This window comes from Argentina anserina, chromosome 2, assembly GCF_933775445.1.
Source record: "Argentina anserina chromosome 2, drPotAnse1.1, whole genome shotgun sequence".
Classification (NCBI taxonomy): Eukaryota; Viridiplantae; Streptophyta; class Magnoliopsida; order Rosales; family Rosaceae; genus Argentina; species Argentina anserina.
The window spans coordinates 26996434-27016725 of NC_065873.1; the positions used below are offsets into that span (position 1 = coordinate 26996434).

General features: G+C 37.1%; 2 protein-coding genes and 1 pseudogene across 2 annotated transcripts; 1 reads left to right on the top strand and 2 right to left on the bottom strand.

The window, feature by feature from the left end:
• The first annotated feature begins 4427 nt into the window (after positions 1-4427).
• Positions 4428-5842, top strand: LOC126785304 (uncharacterized). Its single transcript, XM_050510943.1, has one exon. The coding sequence runs from the start codon at positions 4516-4518 to the stop codon at positions 5563-5565; it is 1050 nt and encodes a 349-aa protein (XP_050366900.1). The 5' UTR covers positions 4428-4515; the 3' UTR covers positions 5566-5842.
• A 739-nt stretch (positions 5843-6581) lies between these two features.
• Positions 6582-11112, bottom strand: LOC126784289 (uncharacterized). Its single transcript, XM_050509761.1, has 18 exons — positions 10838-11112; positions 10572-10765; positions 10378-10482; positions 10229-10297; positions 9963-10110; positions 9758-9840; positions 9293-9348; positions 9047-9183; positions 8870-8960; positions 8704-8769; positions 8371-8593; positions 7893-7994; positions 7635-7720; positions 7407-7529; positions 7131-7203; positions 6953-7054; positions 6768-6853; positions 6582-6695 (listed from the first exon to the last, which is right to left on the bottom strand). The coding sequence occupies exons 1-18, from the start codon at positions 11014-11016 to the stop codon at positions 6582-6584; spliced, it is 2037 nt and encodes a 678-aa protein (XP_050365718.1). The 5' UTR covers positions 11017-11112.
• A 105-nt stretch (positions 11113-11217) lies between these two features.
• On the bottom strand, positions 11218-19206 carry LOC126785303 (uncharacterized; annotated as a pseudogene).
• Between the last annotated feature and the right edge of the window lie 1086 nt (positions 19207-20292).

Sequence of the window (20292 nt, forward strand, 5' to 3'; positions counted from 1 at the left end):
AAGAACAAATCTCTTTTAGACTCACTTCTGTGCTAGAAGCTACGAGAGCACGAGGCCTGAGAAGGACGTTACCTGAGGCCAAATTTAAGAGGGAAAACTGAAGAAGGCCTACAGTTCTGCAAAGTGCTAATACAAGAGAAGAAGTAACACGGTTTGATTTTGCTATGACGTTAATTTCAGGGATCAGAGACGTTCTGTGTTTGTGAAAAGGACTTGGGTTTTGCAAAACCCGTGATAAGTCGGACCACCCCCCACCCCACTTCATTGAAGCATTTGTTTGTGTCGATATGAAGGATCAATATCTAGTAAGACTAGTATAGAGGAAAGGCTTGAGGCTCAACACTACAAGATTTGGACCCAGTTTCTGGTCATTTGGTCACCTTGTTCTAAGTCATCTAATTGTCTACGTAAGTTGTTTAACTATTTGTGATTACTGATTAGTGTTTTGAGAACAGGATCTTGATTTATAGAATTCTGGGCTTTGGGCCTGCATGGGCTATATAGATATATAGGGAAATCAGGGATGCTTGCTTGTGTACGCTCTCACATTAGCCTTTTTCTAGAATACATAGCATAAGCATACTTAGCTAATTAGTTGATATTTGACTCGATCTCTAATCTTTTATATAATCTAAAGTTATAGAAACCGTTGAAAAGAAGTGATAGAAAACAAAACCAACCTAAAAACAAACAAGAAAATAAGAATAAAGGGGATTAGTCGATCTAATTTGAGCACGTTTGACATGAAAATGAAAAAACAAAACACTTGACATGGGAGTTGGCGAGATGCGGGTGTTTTCTGTAGGCTGCCTCACACTGTACTTTGTATTATTCGACAACGCAATTTGACCTAATTAACTGGCATAAAAAAATTGACCTAATTAACCTGCCATATATAGCTACTTAATTATCGGTCATGTCCTAATTCTATGCTAGCTCTGTGGATAATTCAGACTTGGTATACTATTTAAGAGGGAGTATAAGGAGTACGTTAAAGAGCCTCCGTCTAGAACAAGCTAAGGTGGTGATCATCACCGTCGGCTAATACACATACAGAGTTACAGACGTTGATGTCTAGCCTAGCCAAGCCAAATCAACCACGATAGACCCTTTTTGTTTCTACAGTTGTAAAATATATGTACGTGAAAAATGTGTATTTTTTAATCGGATATATGTGTGTGTGTGTGTGTTATGATTCATGATGCCCTTAACTAAGTAAACCTTTGTAAGCGCATACACACGTACAAATTAATACGATGCATGCTTGTAAATTTTGAACTAATTACATGTATGTGTGTGTGTGTATGTGATTAGAGCTGACCGCGTCTTGTAAATTATTGTTTTCTATTCCTTGCATTGTCAGTTGTCAACCAATTTAGATTCAACTTCCTGAGCTAGCTGTCCTTCTTTCTAGATGGTCTTTCCTGTATAATTTTCTTACATATAAGCGGTATATATAAGGGAGCAACTATTTGTATGAACATGAAACAGATGCAAGGAATGTTTCAAATAGCAGAAAATCCAGATATGCACATAAGCTAATTATATCTCTTCCTCAGTTGTCAAATTGAACTGTTTCTGAATTCGATTGAAGTAGTCTTGATATTAGTTAATTGATTCGTATATAAAGATATCATATATAAAGATATATGGAAGTCTCTCTCTTTTCTGTTTTAATTTGACCACAAGAAAAAAAAATAGGACGTCTTTGTTTGATTAGAGAATCTGCACGTAATATGTTCATACATAAAAGACAATATAAGAGCTGCCTAGAAGATCCCATTTGGATTACATTTTACAGGTACGATCCTTTCATTTTCGAGCTAACATGAAGTCCATGGAGCCATGGAGGTACTTAAAATGCATTATTCTAATCCCTAATGAATGATCAGCTTGCTTATATTGATAATATATATGATTCCAGAGATCAAATATTTATATGGTGAATATAGAATATAGTATTGATCTTTCCATACCAACTCCAGAAATGAACACAAGAGCCCAGCCAAATTAATTTTAAGAAATAGAACTAGATGCATGCGACTGGACGGCAATTCTGATCTAAATCTGTGTGTAACAAATCAATAGACAAATGATCGAGCACAAAAACGTGGATTCATCACAGTTAAATGACTTGAATCAACAAATAGAAATTAACACTTGCTGCCGGTTGAATCAGCATGTATGCATATGCATTAACCCGACGAGAAATTATTATATATACCCGCCACATATCTCACGTGACGTACCCCTTAATTATATGTAAATAAACTTTTGTCATTTTCACCGCGTGCATATTAATTATACCATGACGTAATATAATTGACTGGTTACATCACATGACAGTGTCACGTGGTATAGCGGGTACATAGAGTCATAGAATGATTACTCCCCTTGAGACCACGCCGGCTAAAACTTCCGGCAATCAAATTCGGTTAATTTTCTATTACTTTACAATTTTAGAATTTGGTTCGTGTATCTTTCACGATTTTAAAAAGAAAGAAAAGGAGTATGAGAAACCCTAAATCCAATATCAAGAAATTAATAACAGTATATATGTTAATTACTTTCCATTCAAGATTCAGTTATAAGGAAATAAATTGAAAATGATAGATCGAAGCTAGGACAGGCACCTGTTAAGTGTAAATGATTCTAACAATGAGCCCTACCAAATATTGTAGTTTCCATCAAAAAATCAATAAAAAGGGCGCATGTTTGCGTCACAACTTGACATTTTGTTAAGCTAATTTGTCAATGGTTAGATATCTCGGGGTCCGAAAAAGCCAGATATAGCTGCACCGAATAATCTTGCACATCTTGAAGAATTATCAGCCTCCAAAACTAAATCTAACAGTTTAATTTCTAGAAGTAATGAACAAATATACCAGAGACGTCGGGCCCTATATATTATGTTTCAGAAGTCTTGATATCAGAAGAGAAATGCGTACAAAAACATAATCAAATGTATGCAACTTTATATATACACACACATATTCATCATGATTATTGTAAATCTTTGGTTGTTAATCAAGTATGATACCAAATACCTTCACTACATTTGTCCAAACGTACAGTTGTAACTTGCAACCCAGTTATGCCAAATTTACTCTTAAACTTTACTACTTCATCATCTACAACTGGCTACCATCCAATGAAATAGGAGAAGTAAAAGATCCACATTAGTTTCGTCAACTAGTACTGTTGAACATGTTTTCATAAATCTTGTTGTTTTGGTTGGCCTTTACGAGTACATGCCAAACTCATAAGCTATTATTGGGACTCATCTCAAGTGAGGCAATCGACTACGTTGACTGCATGCCTTGTTTAAAATATTAAAACCAAAGCTTGGAGCTAAAGGCACAGGTGAATTAGTGATGCCATTCATTACGCCATGCATGAGGATTAATCAGTTTTATACTTTTATTTCACTGACATATCGTGATTCAGGTACTTCAATTTTTTTTAATAGTTCTTCATTCATGTATTTCAATTTGTTAGTGTCTACCCTTCTAGTTCTAAGTATCTAGAATTAAGGATAGTTTCACAATACGTTTTTACAAGGTTCAAAAAAGTTTTAGGCGATATGCATGCATATTAATTTTTATAATTAAAAATATATATTGCTTCATATTAATTTTCAAAATAACTTAAACTCAAAAATAACATTGCATTTTTACCATAGGTTATTAAAAGTTACATGGAGAAACAAGTCTATCTTGTGTTTGAATAATAACTAAAAGATACATGTTCAAGGTCTGTAGCACAATCAGAAGTGCAACTTCTTTGTTTTTCGTCAAATAGCTCATCGGGCTAATTGAAGGAACAACAACACAGGTACCAAAAAATTTCTTTTATAATAGGTCAATATTAATAAAATATGTGAAACAATTGTTCAACAATCATGTGAATATTATTTGATAAAAAATGTGAATATTAAAAAAGAACTTCAGGGTAGTTATATTGTAGATGATAAATACAAAAACTAATTAACAATAAATAATAGAAATATCTAAATATTTATGACAGTCATTCTATTGCTACCACGTTCAAAGCAGAAGTCTGAACATTTAAGACGATATATGGGATGAATTGCAAGACCTTCTAGCTTCAAAGGGATGAAATAATTGGATAACAAGGAACGAAAACAATTAAAGAAACACATGAATATGATTTACAAGGTGGTAACATTGGTATGAGTTTAATATTATTCAACGTATACCTCGTGGCTCTACTTCAAGGAAAATGCAGGTACCCTAAAAAAACAAAATTAACAAGGGAATGATGAACATTTGTCATGTGAGTTTTCATTGTTTTGTAGCGCAAGTAATAATAGAAAAGAACCTATCATTAGCTTGAAAGTAATAAAAGGCGGCTCATAATCATTCTCTTGGTCAACAATCTTTACCCTTCTCATTTCTCCGTCCCTTCCTCTCCCTTCCGTTCTATATATAGACTGCATTGTTCAGTTTCATCTGTCTCTGTTTATCTCAGAACCAAATCTCTTGTTCCTCAACCATGGAGGTAGCTATACCCAGCAGACCGACGTTAGATTTCGACTTCAACAGCGCTCGATCTTCGCCTTGTGTAACTGCTCCTTCAACTCCGAGACGCTTTGGCGACTACAGTTTCTTGAGTGCTCCAACCAGTCCGTCTCGAATATCCGAGTTTTACAGAGAGTTTGATGAGTTCTCCGTGGTCAGTAGTAACTGGGAAGAAGAAGATGAAAGTGAACTTGCAGCACCACCCAAATCACCAAAAGCAGACGACTTCGCCTTTGATGTTGGTGAGGAGGTAGATAGAGTTTCTCTCTCAGCTGAAGAGCTCTTCGATGGCGGCGTCATAAGACCTATGAAGCCTACTCCACCTCCTCAATCAACAAAGAAGATGAATATTTGTCAATCTCTTTCGCCCAGAAGGAGGAAAGATAGAGATCAGAATGGATATGAATTGCATAATTCGACAGGAATGGAAACTCCCCAGAAGAGATCAACTGGTTCTTCACAGCAAGGAAGAGGAAGAGAGAGAGCTCCCGCACCCTTGTCTTCTTCGAGCCGCAGAGCTTCAAGATCACTATCTCCTTTGAGGGTCTCAGAGTTTAACTGGGCAAAAGAAGAAGAAGAGCTCAAACGACAGCAAGCAGCGGCAAAGAGCGAGAACAAGCAACTAGCTACAAAGGGTTCATTAATTTCATCAGCTACTGCTGCTCTAAATAGTTATAAGGCTTCAAGAAAATGGAGGCTGAAAGATTTTCTGTTGTTTCGGAGCGCCTCAGAGGGCAGAGCAACAGATAAAGATCCCTTCAGCAAGTTCTCGAATCGGAAAAATGAGCTTGTGAAGACTGCCAGCTCCAGCTTCAAATCCATAGACAGCCCGGCCTCTGTTTCGAGTTCAAGAAGAAGAGGACCTTCAGCACATGAGTTGCATTACACTGTGAACAAGGCAGTGTCCGAGGACATGAAGAAGAAGACATTCTTGCCTTACAAACAAGGCATTCTGGGAAGATTGGCTTTTAATCCTGCTGTTCATTCTCTAGCTACTGGATTTGGAACTCTTTCTAAGTCCTGAATCCTCAGATCGAGTCTGCTATTTTATTTGTTTATTGATAAAACACATTCTGGATTTATTTTTTGTTGTAAAGTTGTACTCTTTTAGTAGGTGTAGAGTTCATACTGGAGTGGTGTGCAATGAAAGACAAAACAATCAAAGCTTGATTGCCCCCATTACTGCTTATACACAGATACAGTATAATCTTTCTGTACTATGATCTCAAAGTCTGCCTTTGTAAATTATACTTAAAAGCATAGAAGCTTATCAATCCCAGATTCAATTTTTTTTTTGTTCAGATTCTTGTATTGCAGAACATCCTATATCAATTTTGATATATTAACAAGAAAAAAAAAATTGCCAAGTCTGGAAGCATAAACTTCCATCATATCCATTAGAATGATTTCATGAGAAGTTCATATGAAGACAACCTCCACGGCTCTGTGAAAGAGACATACCATTAAGCTTAAAGCTAGAAGGCGAAACCAATTATAATGTATGTTAATTATTTCGACTAATAGAGACATTCTAACAAACCATCTTCTAAGATGAAATAGATGCATTCATATTATTGTACTTTGTTTCATTGGTTATTATCCAGAAGGTCAACACGTCATGGAAGGACATCTGTGTTAGTTATTATCCAGAAAGTAGATTAAACTGTTTTAATTCTATGAAACATGGACACCACTACTTATATTTCCAAATAGAAATCGAGCAGATATTCTACTTTTCTATTATTTCCTTTTCCATATGGCAACAAAAAATTTAGCCGTCAACTAGTCGAATACAGAAGGGGAGACAAAAATATTTCTCAACTTCTAGAAGTACAGAGAAAGGTGCATTGCATTGGATAGACTTCCATTTCTATTAAGGTCTGGTTCTATTCAAAGCTTATGTAGCTAAGTAGTTTGTTAGCTCAACCTTGTCAACCGGCCAGCTGATCCTTCATAAACCACTTATTTCATCTGTCTGTGTGTATGTATAATAGTATACACTAAAGACTTACATAAATAGGGATCACCTGTCTTAGATGCTCAATCAAAGTTATCGATTTTGATTGGAGTAATATCATCCGCAGCCTTGAAGTGTCCAACTAATCGTGCAAAGAAAACCATTTGTTGTTCCAGAGTGAACTTAATGTTCTCAGCCTGTGTTGTAAAATGCTAGATCAATTTACAGTTTGCAATCATTCTAATGTTGTGAGAGAAAGTAGAAAGTACCTTGCGGAAACCATGTCCTTCTTCTTCATACTCCACAAGAGCAACAGGCAAACCCTTCTCCTTTAAAGCATGGTGAATTGTTCTAGCTTGGTTCGGGGGTACAGAATACAAAGTAAAAAGTAAATTTACTTTCCAAACTCAATTTCATGAAGCCACTGAATACCACAATGAAAAGAAATGCTAACTTTGACCTACTATGTCTTCCAATCCTTGGAATAGGATTATAGGACAACAGAATTTGTCAACAAAGTTAATTGGCGATCTATCAAAGTACTCCTTTTCAGTACCTGCAACCAATTAAAATTGCCTCATTCTCCAATCACTCTTATCCAGTAAAGCATCAAATACCACCTTCCAACTTACCAACAAGATTATCAATATACCGAGACTCAAATTTGTGATTTTCTTCTGCCTTCAGCATTCTTAAATCAGCTATCTGTTAACGGCCAATGGCATAAGATTATTCATAAAAAATCGTCAGTTTCCTCATTCACAGAGATACTGCTGGTGACAATTTATCTTTCTTAACCCCTTCCATATAAAATAGAGTCCAAGTTTGCAGAAACAACCCGTTGTTCCTTCTCACATTGCTGTACACATAAAATGAGCAGAAACCCAAGTATATGGTTAGGCACTCACACCATACAAGGAAGCTCCTGCCTTGAAGGTGTCTTTAAAAGCAAGAGCAGCTAAGGTAGTGTATCCACCAGCAGATTCCCCTGTAGCACATAGTCGCTCCCCATCTACCATCTGTGAATTCACCTGATAAGTAATAACATATATATAGATATTAAGATTGCATGATAAGTGTTCTAATTTCCAGATAATATCACCATTGTTCAGGAAATGGGACGATAAAATGATTACCAAGTATCTAGCACAGCTGCAACAGTCATTTACATCAACAACTCCCCATTTTCCCAACAGCCTTTCGCGATACTCTCTGCCATAACCTTCAAACCAAAACAGAGATGGAAATGTTGAATTAGAGATGAGATATACTCGATGTCAATTGTTGGATTAGAGTACCTTTTGGCTTCTAAATGCAAAATAAAAAATAAAGAAAGAGAGACATCCTTAAACAAGAATTTAAAGAATTAACATGATACAGGGTCAAAAATAAACCAGTGCTTCCACCATAGTTAACATCAACAAATGCCCAACCCCGACTAGTCCAGTACTGAATACTCAGATTTAAGATTCCACGTGATTCAAATGTGGGCCCTCCTGCAGTAAATCAAGAGAGTTGTAACAAAATTACTTAAAGATAAAATTTAACTATATAACATCACATTTGAGAGAATTGATGAATCAGGCATGACCTAACAGTGCATAAGCGTACTCGCTAATAATGCAGGTAAAACATCATGAAAAAATAATTATCACCTCTACCATAAGTTCATTCCCTAATCTAAGTATCTTTTCACTGATATCTGTACAGAATATTGTCCCTTGATTCAGAAAGAAAAGATCACCTATCTACTCTTTAGATATTCCAAACTTACATTTGCAATATAAATGCCCCAATACGGACAGTTTATGACTTATCACAATGATATTCAAACCATGACGTGCCATGCATTGGATACAAAATAATGCATACCATGGCTTCCCAGTAATAATGGTGGCTTTTCATCCGGAGTAGCTTGGTAATCAGAATTTGATGGAGGATAAAAGAATGCAAAGGCAGTTTGTCCTGGCACTTCTGTTGGGAATTTGATAAATTTTGGTGTGCTAAAGTAGGATTCATATTTCAAACAATCAGGTGAAGATGACCAACGAATCTTGAAATCAACAGCTTTTGATTTATGGTCGTCTAAAGTCACCTGCACCAAAGTAAAGCATAAGTGGGTCAATTAATACAACAATAGTCTCTACCAGTTTACATTTTAACAGATAAAGGTATATTATGAAAAAACAAAAATAGGCAGAACACCTTAGCTATGGACAAAGGATGAACTTCTGATGCTCCCTCAACATATAGGGAATTAATCCCCAAAGTCTGCAAAGTGAAAGATTCGAATTTGAGACTAAAAGAAGGTCAAATATTTAACAGCTCTGGTACAGAAACTTAATAATAAGCAAAAGGCGTCTAGAAGTACAATATTATTTATATCAGTGAAAGGAATACTGAGCAGAGATAATGAGCCCTCAACGTCATCCAGAATTCCAAGATATGACCGGCCACTCTTCCTACATGCAAAATCCAAAACTTATTTTGATGCAACAGAAAACAGACGATACAATTTACAAGATAAACACAGTAGCAAATTTCTTACCTATAGCTACAAGCAATCAAATTTTTATGATCATCGCTCTGAATAACCTCATAAGAATTTATTCTGAAATTCCATAGTGGTCTGGAGAACTCAGCATCCAAAGAATAAGCAGGTATCACCTCATTATTAGACTCAGCCTGTTGTCAAATGTACACCAGATAATTTGGTCCGACTTACTAACATATAATTATACTGTTATACACTTATACTATTTTCAGTAGATCAAGGAGAACTGAGATGTTATACCCATTTATACAGATTCCAGAACCCATTATATCTGTCAGTAATAAAAAACAGCTCTCCTGCACGATTCGAGCATAACATAGATCAACTGAAAGTTCCAAACTTTATTGCATAAATAAGAACGATTGGAGCCTGAATATAATATATACAAAAGCACAATGCAAAGCTCCATAAGGAAGAGAAAATAGAGTATGAGACGATCAGAGACCTTGAGGTAACTTAAGTAAAAGTCAAGAACTTGTCATGGATCTCTCATCTTGAATTAATTGACTAAGTAATCAAGATTGTTTATGCATCCAATAATTTCCAAAGACAAAAGGAGTTGACGATTTTCTAAAGGATGCACATTTGAAGTCTGTAATCTTCCCCATGATAGAGATGTAATAGTTACAAACTAACAATATCAGGTAACCAAAGGAAATTCAGATCTAAATTTGTTCCTCAATCAATTAAGTAACAATTAAGTACCTTTAGCGGACCACTTGGGTTCAGTTGGAGACTCCCTAATCAGAGGATTATGGCCAGCAACACAGACACGTTTGTAGACCTTTCTGCGTGAAAGACTCAAGAAGATGAACCTTACTAAAGAAGTAACTAAAGGATCATACCTATAATGAGGGGGGAAGGACGAAAATCCTCCAGAAATCAGCATCACATAGGGACATTTGCTCACCCATTATCTCCTATATACCCAACCCAAAGTTGAGCTTTATCCCATGGCATGTTAGGATGCGACCATTCAATCCAAGCCATTCTTTTACCTTCGGGATCCATACGTGGGAAAGCATAGAAGTCATTTCCAGCTACTAGCACTTCTGGTTCTGTATACCACAATGTGCTCATATTAGGCAATCCACCACCAATCAACCAGTGTTCATCATATTACGCAAATGCTTTTAAAGAAAGAGACGCAAAAATGAGTTCTTTACGAAATCATACCCCTAATGTAGCCATCAAGTCCTACTGCTACAATAGTTGTAGTCGAATTAAGACTGCTTTCACGAAAATCTACACCAAATGTGTTCAGTCTCAGATATTCGTACGGCAATGCAAATGCATGTAATGATGTTAAGAAATAGGGCACATACCTTCTCTTACAGTAACATAACGATCAAGCCATTGATCAAACACCCCATCTGCATAACACACAACCGGTCCACCATAATCTGGAGTAATCGGCTCAGGACCAGAATCTATACAAAATTACAAATACAACAACAATGTACATACATAAAATTACCACCTTTAGTTTCAGTTAAAGCATGATTGATAAAGACATTACCAGCGGAACTCATGGACTTGTGGTAAAGACGTTGATCTTGGTAGTTGGAGAATATAACGGAATCCCCGGAGACACCGAAAGCACCGCCACTTTCGGACCCCATTGCGACTGTCCGAATGGAGTAATCCTCCGGCGTAATATCAACCGGTTCTGGATTTCCTCCAGTGTTAGATTCTCGAACCAGAACCATTCGTCTGTGCATTGAAGATCAGTAGAGCGAGTGAAAGTATGTATAAATGGATAGAGAGGGGGTGGGATATGTGTACCCTGATTGGGAGGGGCGTGATTCAAGGTAGATGAGGCGGCCGAGGGAGTCGACGGCGGTGCCGGCGAGTAGCTTGGAGGCGCCGGAGACGAGGTCGGCGGAGATGGGGGATTTCCAAGAGCCATAAGGAGCTGTGGTCTTGCTTTGGGAAGCAGAGGAACTAGTCATTCTGTTTGACATTCAAATACAGTAAAAGAGTCGACGGTTTAATAAGGCTCGCAAATTTGTGCCGGAAAAACTGGGAAAGGTGGCCTGATTAGTCAGAGCAACTGAAATACGTGATACTGTGTTAGCTCGTAGGCTTAATCAGTCAGATGCGATGCAAGGGAACCTTTAAGTTCAATACAATTGCTAATCCACGGAAGCCTCGAATCAAATGGATACGATGATCAATGTGACATTCAGGATTTGTAACTGCATTATTGGAACTTGGAAGTTACATTTTGGTAAAGATGACAAAGACTATAGAAGTACAGATGTTACATGATGCTATTACTGTTCCACATTTCCAGAACAAGGAATCAATCAAGGTAAACATCGCTCTCAGGGATGCAGTCATTCAGAGTGGGCGAGCTTCAAGCTCGTCTTAAATGTAAACCCTGGAAACTAGCAAGCTGTTTGTACATATCAGAAGGCAGCAAAATCTGTTTAAGAACCTAAGCCTGCAAATCTAGCCATCACATAAAAAACAAAGTGGAAGATTCCAGAATGAGGCACTTCTTTCTAAAATGCTTAATCCAAGTTATCAATTTTGATCGGAGTAATCTCATCTGCAACCTTGAAGTGTCCGACTAAACGCGCAAAGAAAACCATTTGCTGTTCAGGGGCGGATCGAGTCCAGGTGAGATTTCTGTCCAGAAAAAAAAACTCTTTATTAAAAAAAAAATTTAACCAATCGATTATACGAGGTTTCTCTACTCTCATCTATACTTATACCGTTCTACTGTATAACCCACAAATTTAGCTATTCTCCAGTTCTCTTCTAAGTTCTTTTAAAATTGAATCAGATACTGATTAAAAATAATTAGATACTAATTATGAAATTATTAGATTCTGAAATTTAGTGGGTATATGGGTTTGTTCACTTTGTTGGTTTATTCTAAAATGTGTTAGTATTGCTACTGTCTTACTGAATAACTGAATAGTTTATAATCAGAGATTGAATATTTTATTTGCCTATTTGAGTTTGGTAAGATTGTATGGAATTAGTGTCATCGATTTGAAATTTAGTGATATGTTAGAGAATGACCGAATGAGAGATTGAGTATTTGTCTATGTGGATTAGTTAAGAACTTAAGATTATAGGGAATTGTAGGAATATTTAGGTTTAATTTATTTTTAATTATATGAACTTTATACAGTGTATATTGTAAACCTGAAAAAAAAAATTTGGTCTTCGGCCAAAGTTGTAGTCCGCCCCATAAAATTCTAAGTATGTCCCTAAAATTAGCTCAGGTGACATGTTTTTCCTGGATCCGCCACTGGTTCCAGAGTGAACATAATGTTCTCAGCCTGTGTAGAGTACACGATCAGTTTTCAATAAAGAAAAAAAATAGGGATCCCAGATCAATGTAATCTATCCAATCATTTAGATTTGTCGATACATAAACCAAAATAAAGAGTAGAAAGTACCTTGCGGAAACCATGTTGTTCTCCTTCATATTCCACTAGAGCAACTGGCAAGCCCTTTTCCTTGAGTGCACGGTAAATTGTACGAGCTTGATCTGGCTGTACAACCTACAAATTATAAGGTAGTTTCCGATGTTAACCCAAAATACCAAATTATGATCAAATTCGTTATTTCTTTGTGTTGAAGTCTATATTTGGGTCAGTACATGCTTAACTGAGGAAGTACAGAGTATGAACCAGACAAACAAATAGCTAGATTTGCTTACCTTGTCTTCCAATCCTTGGAATAAGATTAGTGGGCAGGAAAACTTATCAACAAAGTTGATCGGTGACCTATCAAAGAAATCCTGATCACTACCTGCAACCAGTTAATATCACCTCATTATATTGGTGTTCTATCAATATAAATATATATGAATGACTACGGACAAGTCATTAATATGACACAAACGTTTAAGTCATGTTTAAGTCAGCTACCTGTTCATTGGTGTTCTGTCAAGTATTGTCTAATCACTTACCAACAAGATTATCTATATAACGAGATTCAAATTTGTGAGTTTCTGCCCTCAACATGTTTAAGTCAGCTACCTGTTCATGGATCAATATGACACAAACGTTCAGTTTTCTAGTTCATACAGAATATAGTACAAAATACAAGTAAATTTTCAATAAGAGACGAATATGCTAGCCAGAAATGGTAAATAAAACGTTAAAAAAAATCACCTTTCGGGAGGAAAGCTACTAAACCTAAAGACTTCATTTAATAAAGACAAATATACATTATGTTTATTAATATTGCAACTCTATTAACTTGAAAAATGAATGATGAACATACAATGTTAGGCACTCACACCATACAAGGAAGCTCCAGCCGTGAAGGTATCTCGAAATGCAAGAGCAGCTAATGTCGTGTACCCACCTGCAGAGCCTCCAGTAATACAAAGTCGTTTCTCATCTACCTTTCCAGATTCCACCTAGATAGCAAAACTTATTATGGCTTGCAGAGTGCCTAGGTAAACATCATCACCATTTCGGAAAGGGGGGAATAAATTGCATACCAGATAACTAGCACAGCTGCAACAATCATTTACATCCACAATTCCCCATTTCTTCAACAGCCTTTCACGATATTCTCTGCCATAACCTTGAAACCAAAATTTTAATGAGATAGAAAGACATAAGATTGTGAAAATTATTTTGCTGACAAAACTAGTTCTGTTAAGATCGTGATCGCTTCCATTAGAAAAAGAAAACCATAATATTATTTATAAATAATCAGTTAAGACGAACCAGTGCTTCCACCATAGTTAACATCAACAAATGCCCAACCACGACTAGTCCAGTACTGAACACTCAGATTTAACCTATGTTGCACGGACACGCGAAAATAATCGCGTATCGCGTGTCAGACACTGACACGCGTATTGGACACGCGGACACGCGCAAATATGTTAGGACACGCGTGTCTGATTTTGGACACGCGGTGGACACGTGAGTGTCCGAGTTGGACACGTGCGTGTCTGGACTAGACACGAAAATAACAAGGACACGCAGGGGTATAATTGAGATTTAACATAAAAACCCAAAAAAAGGAAACATCCAGCCTGAAGCCGCATTCGTTTTCCACGATCTTCATCAAAGACGCAGAGGAAAGGGGGCGGGGTCGCCATCGCCGAGGTGCTCACCTCTTTTCTGAGCCGAGTTGCTTCCCCATTTTCCACGATCTTCATAACATCCAGCCTTCACAGCCGCATTCTTCTTCTGTTGGGTATGTTCCTTTTCTCTTCTTGCTTCCTTTCTTCTTTTTCCGCCTAGATTCCTTCACACTCCTTTTCTTATCTTTCTCAACCTTCTGTTTATCATCCACTGATTTCTTCCATCCAGATTCCCTATCCAAAAACGAATGCTCTTTTCTCTCATAATGCCTACTATCATCATTCCACGATTTTCCTTTTGGGTGTTTGTTAACTTGGGTACTTATCTGATTACTTGCTTGATGAAACATTTCTGAAGTTATCTTTGTTAAATATGTGTTGGTATTGCAAGGGGTCTTGCGTTCCTGCACGATGGAACCTTTAAAATCCATTGCAAGGGGTCTGGACATACTTTATCAAAATTGAAGTCTGTTAGATTGCCCACCAAGTGTTTGATATAATGCCTCTGTCAACTTACTCATATTGGCTTCTAGTTCACTGTAGAAACCAATGGGGAAACAAAAGTGCCTGATTGTGATCAATTTCCAATAGTAAAACTGTATTACCAGACGTAGGTCATTAGTATGACTACTGAATCTTGCATTCCATATAGCTGTTAATTAACTGCTAGCTTTCACATGGTCTGCATTATATATATCTGCACTTTCACATGGTCTCAAGTGTTCCAAGTCAGATTTTGTAAGTAACACTTAATTCCTACTCTGCTGGTATTATGAAAATTTTGAATATGTTGGTTTATTTGACTGGTGATAAATACTATTTTTAGCTCTTACAGTACCTGTTAGAAAATTCATAGAATGTTTTTTTCGGAGTTGGATGCTTCTTTTCTTCTTTGTGAAAAAGTTATTATATGCTAGCAGTTCGAAGCTGTTTTGTTTTGGATTACATGCTTCTTATTCTTAATTTTCTTTTGTTATACTCCTTTCCGGTAGTTTGCAAAGTGAGAATAAATTGTTGGTGGCTTCGTATTTTGTATTATGTAAACATCTCTTTATCTTCTTGGTCTGACTCAGTCCCTGCCTTTCTCTAATCTTAGAACTTATTTCTTTCCTATTAAATTTTCTTTGGCATGATATTTAATTTTTCCAACAGTTTGTAAGCCTTCCCTTTTTTACATTCTGAATGGTGTACTTTACGTGTTTTTGATGCACCATTGATAACTATTCTCTTCCCTGCCAAATTTTCATGGAATGTTATACAAGTTGTTCCAGAACTCTGCAGTCTATCACATTTTCTAAATATTTATATTTAGAAATTTTGGGTATTATCTGTCTTGAACCATGCATATTGAGTTTATACAAATAGAAGTTACATTCATAAGGCAAAGCCAGAACTACAATCAAGGTAGCACTAAAATGTGGGATGTTGGAGGTGATAAGTTTGATTCATTGGAGGACACTAATGTTGGAAGACTTGAGATTGCCGAACTTTCACTTGATGAACCACAATTGGAGGCGGTTTTGTTTGGTGATGATGATGATATTGAAGTGGGAGTCATTGAAGAAGATGGTATTGGTGGAGATGAGTGAAATCTAGTTCTCTTCTTTTTATTTATCATGTGTTTTGATTATGAAACTTTGTTTGAATGTGGATTGACTAAGTTTTAATTTTAGAAACTATATTTTTAATATAAAAATTAATTAACGTGTCTACCACGTGTCCAAGTCGGTCACTTGAGATTTTGACGTGTCCGCGTATCGTATCGTGTCGAATACGGACACACGTGTCCGTATCCGTGCAACATAGGATTTAACACTCCATGTGCCTCAGCTGTTGGTCCTCCTGCAATGAATTAAAAGAGAGGGAAAATGCTGAATTAAACTGTTTGTTCAAGGGAAAGTATTAAATTGACTACACAACCCAAACGAAAAAAAAACAGTAACTTTTATACTACTTTACTGGTGTAATAAATTCTTGATGAAGTAATGTTATATGGTGTTAGTCCGTTACTTATCCTATCATCCCTGATCTTAAAGAAAAAAACAGTAATCTTTATACTACTTTACTGGTGTAATAATTTCTTGATGAAATAATGGTATATGCAAAAGTATGTTATTCTATGGTCCCTGATCTTAGTAACTCTTACTAATAACATAATCCTTTACTTAGAAAGGAAAGGCTCACTTTCCATCCTTGGAAGAAGAGCAAAGCTAAACTTTTAAGGGAAAAAATGGCACACAGATTACGAAGCATAACTATGAATAATTTGAACTATACATACCATGGCTTTCGAGTAATAGTGGAGGCTTTTCATCCTGACTGGCTTGGTAGCTAGAATTTGATGGTGGATAAAAGTATGCAAAAGCAGTTTGACCAGGAACTTCTGTTGGGAACTCAATTAATTCAGGTAGGCTAAAGTAGGACTCATATTTCAAGCAATCAGGTGAAGAAGACCAAATAATTTTGAATTCAACTGCTTTTGATTTCTGATCATCCAATGTCACCTGCAAGGAAAATTTATTTCAAAAAAACATATTTTTTTACTTGGTAAGACAATAGTCTTGGGGTGGCAGCATAAAGAGGTACTTAGTGATGGACAATAAAGTATGGCAAACACCTTAGCAACAGATGATGGATGAACTTCTGATGCACCTTCCACGTATAGGCAATTGATCCCCAAAGTCTGCACAGGCAGGTGTGAAGAGTTAAAATCTACTCCATATAATTGCAAACTTTTCAAAGGGCAACCAGTGAGCATAAGAATTGTACAATATTATCAATATCCATGAAAGGAATATGAAGCAGAGATAATGAGCCCTGAACATCATCCACAATTCCAAGACATGATCTCCCCTTTTGCCTACAAGCAAACAACCAATAATCGAATTATTTCATGGAAGATAATGATTACAAATCAAAAGTCGTAACAAGACAAATGGAAAATGACGAACCTATAGCTGCAAGCAATCAGGTTCTTCTGTTCATGGCTCTCAATAAATTCATAAGAATTCATGCCAAAAACCCATAATGGTTTAGAAAATTCAGCATCCAAAGAATAAACTGAGATGACCTCATTGGTGGACTCAACCTGTTGGCAAAGTGTAAGTGAATCAGGAGAAACGTATATGATAATAAAATCGGTTCATGCCAAATTGTTGTCCTACAAGACAGTATGTTCTAGAAAAACTGTTCTCTGATGCTTACATGATGTTGTCCAATAAAGCAAGTATAGTTCAGGCTGTTTGGCTTTTAAACAAGACAACATTTTCGAGCTATATGCTGGAACTTACCCATTTATAGAGATTCCAAAACCCACTTTTTCTGTCAGTGATAAAAAATAGTTCCCCTGCACAACTGATGAAGCATACAATGGTATGAAGCAGCTGCTATCTCGTCAGCGCTTTTGACTATGGTAATGGCAATAACGGAAAGTTGTGAATCTTAATAACACGGAGAAATAAATAAAAGGAGTACTGGAAATGTAAGTGATCAAATAATTGGATGAATTCATTAGAGGGGTTCTGAAAACCAAATTTAGTTATGGAGATCTGATCTTGAATTAGCATTGCACAGATATTGATCATTATTACCAGTACTATTATATTTTATTGACATGAAAATCTGATAATAGCATATTAAACTTAAATTAGCTCCTCAACCCAAGTAAGCAAAAGAAAAATTACCTTTCGAGGACCACTTGGGTTCAATTGGAGATTCCTTAATAGCAGGATCAGAGCCAGATACACAGACTCGTTTGGAGATTTCTCTGCATGAAAGAAGCAGTGCAACCTTAATATTAAAATTATCAGCACAGAACACTAACGTACATATTGCCTTTGTCAAAACATCAACTATATTGTCAAAGTTCCACAGCATAACATGAATTGAATGTATGCTGAAAGAGCAACGTCACCGACAATTTGCTTACCCTTTCTCAGATATATACCCAACCCAAAGTTGAGATCTGTCCCATGGCATGTTAGGATGGCACCATTCAATCCAAGCAAATCTTTCTCCTTTGGGATCCAAACGCGGGAAGGCATAGAAGTCGCTTCCACCTACGAGTGTTTCTGATTCTGGATATAACACGATGCTCACATTTGTCAAACAATGTCAAAGGTATCCAGACATATCACTCTCACACCTTTAGTGCTTGACACAAACTATGCGCTGGAAAATGAAGTAACAGGCTCTTTACCCTGAATATCCTTCCCATCAAGCCGTACAGTCACAATTGTTGTGATCGAATTCATGCTGCTTTCACGACAATCTACACCAAAATGACAAGTTTGATTCCAAACATAAATGCCTCATCGATATAGCACCAAAAGCAAATGCTCTACTTATCACTAACGAAACGAACAAGTCGTATACCTTCCCTGACAGTGATAAAACGATTAAAACGTGCATCAAACACCCCATCAGCATAGCTATCAACCGGTCCGCCGTAATCCGGAGTGAGCGGTACTGGTGAAGAATCTGCTTGCCACACACACATAGTTCATCAGCTTTCAATTCATCACTTCTACAAAGTATGTATCACTCCAAATAATGAATCATAATGCAACCAGTACCTTTGGAACTTAAAGACTGCTTGTAAAGACGTTGATCCTAATAGTTTGAGAAGATAACTGTATCTCCTGAAACTCTAAATGCTCCACCGCCGTACTCCTGAGCCAGAGTTCGAACCGCATACTCCTTCGGCGTGATATCGACTGGTTCGTCTTCCGGTCTGTCCGGTTCTCTCACCAGAACCGCTCTCCTGTACTCACAAACCTCTCTTCACTAATCGTACAGGTTAAATAAAAATTACGGACAGTTTTAGCTCAATAGTTACCCGGATTCCCAGGGACGAGGCTCGAGCCAGATGAGGCGGCCGTGGGAGTCGACGGCGGTGCCGTCGAGCTGCTTGGAGGCGCCGGAGACGACATCGGCGGTGATTGGGGACTTCCAGGAGCCGAAAGGAGCTGTGATTTTCTTCTTCTCTTGCTGCTTGGCTTCCGACGAAGATGACGTCATTCTGTGGCGGTGTGACTTGTGGTTGGGAGTGTGGCGATGAGTCGGAGTCGGAGTCGTGAGTGGAATGAGTGGATGTGAGAAGAGGAAGGAGGAGTAGAAGTAGAGAAGCGAGTGAGAGTAGCGATGGACGAGAGAACCATTTTGACTGACCAACCTCTATTTTTTTCAACTTTAATCATTTAATTATTTCCAAAAAAGACTTAACAACTGGGCCGGGTACTGCAGGGGTTCCTACCTATGCGAAGGACTATTGGACCGAGAACTGGTATTGTGACACACGCTAGATACTGGACCTTTGGACAATTCGACAGTGAAAGACTAACCAAAAAAACGAACTGGGCCGGGTTTATATGGGAACCGGAAATACTTGGTCCGCCGACGATGGCCGATACTTGCCAAACCAATTCTGGTCCGATAAGTACCGTAATCCCGTTTATACACTTACTAATACGAAGTGTAGAGAAATGAATACCGAGCATGAGATTGAAATCAACAGTTAAGATTGAAACACGAGGCAATATGAGGAGATCTCTCATAAAGAGAGTATCAAAGTCCCCATTTGTAGAATATATAGGAGAATAATTAGACTTCATGTCTTCGTCATCATAAACCTACAATTTTGTAAAGTTTCTATCAAAATTGTTATCTTACACCCGCGCACCTTACATGTGAGTCATTTTGATGGTGATTATAGGGGTAGTATGATAGTAATATTAAATAGTAACATGTATGGTATGTAGTCCATTATTTTACTATTATTGTCTCAACTTAGCCACTTTTAAAGTGTTTATTTGCAATTACAACATAACACGTACATCTCAATTAGTTGGATATTATAAGTACACCCTCTTAGAGATTGTTTTCTTATCCAACACTTTTGTAATAGAACTTTATATTGTCAATTATTGAGTAATGGGAGAGATAGATATGCACCATCAAAGTATAACAGCAGGTACGTATAGTATATTATTTTTTTCCATGTTGTCCAATCGATGTAGTTAGCCCTAATAATTCTAACGAACATGCATCTTTTCTAGCTGGAACCCTATCGTAGCTCGCCAATACCACTCAAAATCTCTAGATAATCTTCCCCATGTTTTTTTTTTCAACTTATGATATAGCACTCCACCAAGCATAACCTGTTGAATATAAT